The sequence below is a fragment of the Papaver somniferum genome, chromosome 10, assembly GCF_003573695.1.
Source record: "Papaver somniferum cultivar HN1 chromosome 10, ASM357369v1, whole genome shotgun sequence".
Lineage (NCBI taxonomy): Eukaryota > Viridiplantae > Streptophyta > Magnoliopsida > Ranunculales > Papaveraceae > Papaver > Papaver somniferum.
This window is the reverse complement of record NC_039367.1, coordinates 143031042-143040069: the sequence shown is the minus strand read 5'-3', so window position 1 is coordinate 143040069 and position 9028 is coordinate 143031042. Positions and strand designations below refer to the sequence as shown.

The window sequence follows — 9028 nt, the reverse complement described above, 5'->3', positions numbered from 1 at the left end:
AGAAACAGGATAAGTCCAGGGCCAAAACGGACACAACGACACGAGCTTGGCAGTAACCTTGGAGATATCATGCGTGGTTATTATCGCGGATTACACCAAATGCTAGAAGTTCAAGACATCGCGTTCACTGTCTAGCAAGTAGTTCCGGTAATCTCTCACTAAGCAAAGGCCCAAGACCTCATGGACACCTCTGCCTATAGTGGTATTTCTGTTTTTCGTTTTTATCTATTTTTAATTCATTTTGAGAAAATGAGTTTTATGTTGTTTTTATGGTCTTGGTATTACTAGTTCTTAGGACCTAAGGGTTCACTAGTTCATGATTTTTCACTTTGGTGAAAGAAACCTTTAGTCTCACTTGTGAGAAACTAAAGATGAAAGCTCTTTATACTATTATGATTTATGCAATCCATAGTATGACCCTGGGATCAACACACTACTGTGTGAAGGAGAGGACGTTGAAATGGCTAGTATGAATTCAACATGCACGATCTGTCTGTCTGTTCAGTCAGTTCGGGTCGTGAGATTGGGTTGTTGATTTACCAAGATCTATCTGTGTTTTTCACGTTTTATTGAGTTTTCATTCATGTGGGGGATTGTTGGAAAAACGATTAATAAAAATACTTTTTAAAGATTTTAATTTAGTGTTTCTTTTGTGAATGAAAACTTATTAGTCCCACATAGTGGAGTTTCCACTCTTTAGTTGTTTTTAAGAGACTATATAAGATTTTTAGTCCCACATAGGGGAGGAGCTCTTCTTAACTTGAGTTTGTCAATTATATAAACAAATTCACTTCTTGTGTATAAGCATGGAAAAAAAAGGGTTGCTCTATATTATAGAGGGACCCCTATATGGTAAAGGGGTTGCTCTATATTTTAGAGGGACCCCTAAGGGAAAACATGGATTCTCTATATTTTCGAGAGACCCCCAAGGGAAATATTTTGTATTGCTTTCTTTAGCATTCGCGATTTTCCTTAATGTTTTTTTCGGAGTTGTCAAGCTCAAGTTGAGCATCTACTACATATGCTAGTAGTAGGTGTATTAGGGTGTTTTATCCTGGAGATATCCGTCCTGTGAGGGCTATAGCATCACTCTTGAGTGTAGCCGGGCGCTAATGTTTTAAGGACAGCGTGTTGAACACGCGACTCACTCTGTTTTCCAAAGTTTTTCCCTGTTGTTGTTGAGGATATATGGGGAGCTTGTTCATTTCGTCAAAGCAATCACTTCCACTATAAAGGAGCTAAGTATCAATAACTTTTTGCTTATTTGATTTTTCTTTGTTTTTGATTATTGCACCCAACAGGCAGAGCTGCAAAATTTGCACATTACTGTTTTACCCTGATCCTTTTTTCTTTTTGTTTCTGTTGTAGCCATCACTTGAGGAATCCATGCGTGCATGGATATTTGGTGATAAGCTTGATCCTTAAGTTGTAAGTAAGTCGTTGTCATTTTCTTGTTTTCGATGGTGTTTTTATTTAACAAACAGAAGATCTACAAAATCATTCAAAAAAGTAGTATGTGTTGCCTACTCATTTATCCTGCTTATCTATATTTCTCTAATTATCTCCTAATTTTTTTCTATCCGCGTGTTTTTGAGCAACATTACAGTAATAAATTTACAAGGATTGTGTTTGTTTACATATATCTACTTTGTTTTTACTTTACCGGATCTGGAGAATCTGTATCATAATTTTAGGTTTTTCCTATTTCCCACCCTCACTTTTCATATTTTCCATCCACATCACAATTTGTAAAATTAATCTACTTTTCAATTTTTCAATTCTGGTTTTTCCTATTTATCATCATCAAAAGTCAAGTTAAATTTGACTATGACTATTACCACCCCTGTACGTCTCCTTCTTCGTTAACTTTCCCTTTTTATTAATAAATAATCAAGTTATAAACCCTAGATTTGGTTTCGGTAATTATAGTACCCTAAATCGTATTGTTATTTGGTTTTTCATTGCTGATTCAGGGATTATAATACCCTAAATCTGCAGTTAGTTATTTGGTTTTTCATTTCCCTTATTCAAATGAATAGTCCTTAGGTTGTTTTTTGTCTGAATTACTCTGCAAATATGGTCGTTCAGCTTTTAGCGATTCCCATCCATCTTGTATTGGTTTAACCATTTAAATCGACACACCAATTTGAAGACGGCCAAGACATCACATACCATATAATTATTAATTGCTTTTGAAAGTACTAATCGAATGAATTAAGTACATGTAACAGCTTGATAGATTTCATATCTCCACTAGCTATACATTCACCCTTACTGTACTCATTCTTAAAATAATTATTGTATCATAAGTGGTGGGTATCTGAGCCATCAGCCATGGCCATGCAACTTGATCACTACTCGTCCATTAATTTACAGACTATTAATACTCGTTAGCACTAGCCATAAAAATATATTATAAGATGGTGTAGGCGTGCAGTAACAAGGTGAGAAGAAAAGATGGAGATTGGGGGTGGATTTGCGATGGAGAAGAAGAAGAAGTGATTTGAGGTGTTTGGTGTACATAAAAAAGTAAATGGATAGGATTTAGGATATATGAAATTTAATTTGAGTGGTACTTAGGATAATTGGGGATAGGAATTAAGGAGGATGGGAAATAGGAAATATACGGGTAGGAAATAGGGAAAATCTAATTTTAACAAGTGATAGATTTATCAAAATCAAATCAGCAGCAGGTGTGAGAAAATTTTACTGACTTTTATCTTAAGAGAAAAAATAGATTACAAATTAAGAACTTTAATTTGAAAAAAGTATAATACAAAAGAACGAGAGCTGGGAGCCTGGGAAGGACAATGTATCCACCCGAAAGAACATTACAAGGAACTACAACGAAAATAATGACCCAAAACGAGCTCTCTTTTCTAGGTTCCTCCTCAAAAATTAGTTATGCTTTGTTTGATTGTACTTGCTACTTGGATAACCGTGGTAATTCAGATTGAGCAAGAAAATAGTTCATGTGTGTTGAAGAGTGGAAATTTTAATATCCAAGAAAATATATAGTTCTTGTGTGTTGAAGAGCTGAATTTCTATTCAGTTTGACATGATAAATGGCACAATGGTCTACAGTAAACTACTCTGTCCATGTGTTTACAAAAATTCGGTAAGTGGACACTGGTGAGTAGCTTCTTTTCTGATTGCAAAGCTTAGAAGCTAACTTAGCTTGAGGTAAGATCTGAATAAAAATCTTGAGAACTTGATACAATCATCGGTTCCATGCCCAGATGTTTCATGTTTCCGAAGAAGAAGATTTGGTTTCTTATTTCAAACTTAAAATCCCCACCTCCAATACTTACTTTTCATCGTATAAATCTCTATAGTACCACGCACGTAAGGAATATATGATCAGCCAGATAATTATACATGAACGAGAACAAGAAGAAGAAGATCCGAAGATGAACGAGAACAAAACCATGACTGATTTCACATTAATGCCTCATCTTCCAGAAGACATCATCATCGAGATCCTTTCAAGGTTACCTCCTATATCTCTTTTAAAATTCAGGTGTGTATCAAAACCTTGGAGCGTCTTATTTAATAACCCCAAACTTATTGACATGATAAAATTTAGGGAATTTAACAAAAATAACTTTAGTATCATGATTGTATATGACTGTAACATGTACTCTATAGATAGCAAATCATTATCATCATCATCATTAATACTTGATTGTATTCAGAAGATTCGTTGCCCAGAAGACGTCGACGATGATTACACTAGTATTGGCTGACATGATGGTGTTGAGGTTTTTGATGAAATTGACTACCGTAGAACTAGGTTTGTGGGTTCCTGTAATGGCTTGGTTTGCCTACACATTGATCATGAGTCGGTTGATTTTAATTTTAGTTTATGGAACCCATCTACTGGAGACTGCAAAGTAATACCAAGTCCACCTGATGATCAAATTAAAGGTTATAATTCTGTTCTGGACCTCTCAACATTGAGAGGATATGGGTCTGGTTATGACTCAAAGAGTGATGATTACAAGTTTGTGTGTTTTACAAGATATTTCAAATTGAACCAATCTAATGTTAAGATCTATTCACTTAGATCGGATTCCTGTAAACGATTCAAGAAAACTCAAAAAACCTCTTGGATACTATCTTCAAAATCACTCAAGTACGGGGTGTTTTGTAATGGAGCACTTCACTGGCAGTCATCCTCTTTATCCGGAGCCTTAATTGCTTTACATCTGACAGATGCTGAGGTCCTTAAAGAAATCTCACAACCGAAAACAAATTTCGAGAAGTCGGGTGACACTACATTTATTGGTGTGTTGGATGGGTGTCTTTCGATGCTTTATAGTAATGTAAATGTAAACCATGGTTGTGAGTATGGTTGATGAAGGATTACGCAAAGAAAGAGTCCTGGACTAAATTTTATAGCATTTCAAAGCTAACATCATTTGAAATCGGAAGGTTTGGGTATTTAAGTAGGATCAAGTGTTTAAAAAGTGGACAGATGCTATTAGAAGTTCGTCGCCGCACATGTGGCCCTTATTATCAAAAGGCTTTGGTTTTATATGATCCAAAGAACGAAACATCTACAACTTTGATAGAAGATGAGGATGGGTACATGTCAGATTCACTATCATTCCATAGTTACGTGAAGAGTTCGGTTTCAGTTACCTTAAGTACTAACGCTTTCAATAGATTGGAATGCTCATCCTCCAAGTTTTATTGCTGGTGCAATATTGAAGGATGCAAAAAATGTCGTTTCTGATTCTTAAAGTAGTCAAAAAAAAAAAAAAAAAAAAAAAAAAAAGGTGTACTAACGCTGGCTAATTATTCACTAATTTTCTGTAGAAATTTATAACGACTAGATTTTGTGCCCGTGCTACGCACCGGGCGGATCTCCAAACCGCTTTGCCTTGCTCTGTCCTGATGCATGCTTCGGATTCTTGATTTGGTGTAGCTCGGTTTCGCCTCGCCCCATTCCATGATAACTGCACACAATAGCTCCACCATTCCAGCCATTCTCTTCTTTCCTTTATACATCAGTTATATCTTCCGCAATAACACATGTCAAGCACATATTCATTCCCTTCTTTCCATTGCAGACTCAAACACCACATACCCACTACAACAAACTGCAGCTTCAATCACCTGCCGTGCTCATTTACTTGTAACTCCATTCAAACACAGGCCAACACACATCCAACCTTCTCTGCATTTCAGCTCTAAGCACAGTACCACTATCAACTGCAACTCAACTATCTGCAGCCAGCTTTTACATCACAAACCACCCGCAATCATTTCAATGAAAAACCACATGCAATCATTGCTGTAATTGCAAACCACCTGCAATCATTTCAATCTTCACTGTAAACAACCATCACCTCCTTGCTGCAATTCAACTCAGTACCACCAACTCATCATAAACTCAGTAGCAGTTCAAACAATTCCAGCTTTTTCTTACTACTTCAATCACCAAACCAACAACACCAAATGCCCTTATTCCCTGTGCGTCTCAACACCATTCAGAGGTACTTCTCACATGAATCCATTGAGAGGCTACAAAAACTACATTTCACAATTAACGCATCAGCACAACGGTCAATCAAGTCGCTCGCCCGCCATAAGGAAGTACACCCAAGGACTTCAAAATGCTAGCAATTAGCGGAGCCGCACCAATGCCCCTTCACCCGTTCCAGCATGCAGTAAGCTGATTAAGAAAGGAAACAAAAACAAACATGAGAAAACTTGGAACAACACAACGATTGCCTCTGCAACAACAAACCCGGTTTCAATTTAGGACAGACATCAACAACACAACACTGGAGCTAAAAATATTAAACAAACATGAGGATACCATTTTCCCTATAGTTATACAGCAGGAGCTTCGCTTAGAATTTTTGCATTTTTAAATAGATCAGTTAGTGATAGAAAGTCTCAAGTTGTTTGGGAGTTGAGGCCTAGAAGAAGAAGAAGAAGAAGATTGACAGAAAGACAGTTGAACCCTATTCTTAAGTGTTTTAGTGTAGCGCAGTAAGTGACAATGATGGAATTTCAGCCAATGGAATCAAATTAAAGTTTAAGAATACACGTTCAACTTTCAGTAATGAAAACCGATCAACGAACATTATAAAACTACATAACCATAAATGATTTCTAAAATGGAAATCTCCACAGAATGTTAAATTCTTTCAGTAAATTTAACATTTTCTGAAGCTTCTCAAAAAAAAAAGTGTGACGTGTGATGCGAATTTTGACCACAAAATATCTATCCCTGGTAACTCCAAGTGCAAGTATATAGATCTTGCACAGTTATGAAGATAAAGCTTTGAAGTACCCTTGAAGCAATGAAGCACAAAACCGTGAAGTTATATTTACAAACATTATAAGCACATGTAGCTCGTACCTTGAAAAAGTCGCGTACAACCAAAACAAAGTTCTTAATCTTTCACATAAAGCCAATTTCTCATCAGCCACCACCCATTGTTTCATATGGACCAAAAACTAATGGACCACCAAAATCAAAGTGCGCTGCCAACTTACTTGTGCAATTCTTTTTCCTTTTCAAAAAACATACCTAATGATAAGAAGTGTTTCCATCAATTGCAATGATGCCGGCGAGCAAGTTTCTAAAATCTTGACTATGCATAGAGCTAGAAAATCTTATGCAATTTCTCCACCTGAACATGTTGAAAGAAATAACATAAATGTATATTGCATAATAAGAGTGTATAATTTCTTGGATTTATAGATATATACAACTGACCAAACAAAGCATTCTTTTATCACTGTAAGCATGGCTACATACATATAAAAGATAGCGGATCTATTTTTCAATTTCATTGGATCACCATGGACTAATATGTTTGAAGACTTACATCTGGAGAACTGAAGAGCCTTCCTTCAAAGTTAATACTAAGAAATTTTACTCCATTATTTATGTTCCAGTGCAAGTACCTGTGTAAAATTAGTGGTACACCTAAGAAAAAAATACCAATGAGCAAATTCTGAAAGTCAAAATCAAAGCAAGTATTACTAATGCATATGTAGAATAGAGAGAAGAAGATAATGGAATTAGGGTATGGAGAAAAGAGACGGCGGAAGTGGTTTTAAGTTTTCAGCATCTCAGCTTCAATCCCTCTTAGCCATAACTTCAAATTGAACCTAAATTACAGACCCACACCACCATCAACAGTCTTCTTTCCTTTTTGTATTCTCAGTCGAATAAACCCTAAATCCTTTTCAGTTCATACTTCAATTCAGAAACCCCCAAATCAAACCTAACACCAAATCAATTCAAGCCATTATACTCAAAATTGATCAAATGGAAAACCGAATTATGGCTTAATTGATAGAGAGAATAACCATATTTTTGGTAACTGGATTAGCGGGATTGAATAGCAGATCAAAGTTATGGCTCGATGATTTCTGCTGCAGAAGAAAAACTCAAGAGAAAGAGAAAGGAAGAGGTTCGGCAAACGATTAGGGTTGTAAAAGAAAATAACGAAATCATCCCAAGAAAATAACGATTAAGTATTGTCTACCTACTTAAACGTCCAGTTAAGTATTTGGTGTAAACCAAGTGTAAGTTATTATTTAGGTGTAAATCCACATATAAGTGTTGTATATCCACGTTTTTGCTAACAGTGTTACTAACGGGTGGTTAAATACAGGGTGTAAACTGAGTGTTATTCACGTTTTAATGCTCCGACCAATAGAGTTCCGCCATTTGTCCTCTCCAGAATTGCTCTAGTTTAAAGCTTTTATCTAATTTAATTTGATGAGGGTGTTACACTCACCGTGCGACGTGGAAGCTTATATGACTTAGTGTCTTAAAGGAGGGGAAATTATCCATAACATGTTTCCTCGTCACTTGAACGTGCTCTTTCAACGGATTCCATAGCTTTTGTATCCTTTTCTCCTGATAGTTTTAAGGAAACTAAAGTATTCTTGTGACTTTGTCAGTAATAGACTTGCCAAAACTCACAATGAAGCTTTTTGATTGTAACTGTAAATTATGCTAATCTTATACGACAGAAGCCTACCACTCTTCGTAATCCCAAATGGTGGTAATATGTGACTGCCGAAACTAAACTCCGGACCATAAAAGTTGAACGATAATAAAATTACAAATCAAGTGAATAGCAACGTTTTAGTTCTTAAACCACGAGATGGGAATACTGGATACACAAAAATAGTAGAAACTTAAAACGCCCATAATCCCCAAAACTCCTGATTCCAAGATAGAGAAATTAAAAGAAAAATCAAGACACCATCAAAAAGAAAGAAAAAAACAGACAATGTGCACTTCAAGCGATTCCATCCCCTTGGATCACTACCTTACTGTATCAGCACGCCTACACTTCATAGCTTCTTCAAAATCCTCATCCTCTTTGATGATAAATTTTAGATTCTCATCAAAATCATCTTTTGAAATAATATCCCCCGGCCGTGAGGTACCCGATCTTGCCAAATAATAAGCAGCTCTAGTTTGATCGTCTGTAATCTTCTGAACATATATATCTTTCCCACAAATGTACAATGCCAGCTTCCTCAGCAAATCCTGTACTCCTTTTGTAAAATGCTCTGCCTTTGGACCCGTAGACCCACTAGAAACATCAACAGCATAATATGAATTAGAGAAAATTTGTACCACGACTTCTTCTTTTTCTTGGTTATGATTTTCGTCAACATAACGCTCGGCAAGTTCTGCACTTTTAAAAATCAAACAGAATATTTTTAGATAAGTACTCTTTCATAACAATCCCAAACCTAGGTTTTCTATTCGGCTTAAAACAGGAGGCGACATAAACATCGTATTTGACAAGGTTTTTTTGCACCTTCACTGGACATGAGCCAGGTGATGTCGCCATCTTCCCCCTTTTCTCTTCCTCCTCTTCATCCCTTTTCCGCACTTGAACAATTTCCTTGCTGATTTCCATAACTGTATCCCACCAACTAGCAGGACGTAAAACGTCATCATCGCCATCTTCAGAATCATTGTCATCATCTTTCCTATCAAAAGTTTTGATATCAGTCCTCTGAAAGTAAAATCGCA

The 9028-nt window shown here is 36.3% G+C and overlaps 1 protein-coding gene and 1 long non-coding RNA gene across 3 annotated transcripts; one reads left to right on the top strand and one right to left on the bottom strand.

Moving 5' to 3' along the window:
• The first annotated feature begins 3428 nt into the window (after positions 1-3428).
• LOC113316379 (F-box protein CPR1-like) lies at positions 3429-4358 on the top strand. The gene is made up of 3 exons (XM_026564571.1): positions 3429-3520; positions 3696-3761; positions 3863-4358. The coding sequence occupies exons 1-3, from the start codon at positions 3429-3431 to the stop codon at positions 4356-4358; spliced, it is 654 nt and encodes a 217-aa protein (XP_026420356.1).
• Positions 4359-4760: 402 nt separating this feature from the next.
• On the bottom strand, positions 4761-7463 carry LOC113316920. 2 transcript variants are annotated; one of them, XR_003343086.1, is made up of 3 exons: positions 6849-7463; positions 6377-6650; positions 4761-5680 (listed from the first exon to the last, which is right to left on the bottom strand). It is a non-coding gene; the product is annotated as an uncharacterized LOC113316920 (long non-coding RNA). The 2 variants fall into 2 exon arrangements; XR_003343085.1 differs by having other exon boundaries at positions 6548-6650.
• Positions 7464-9028: the final 1565 nt, after the last annotated feature.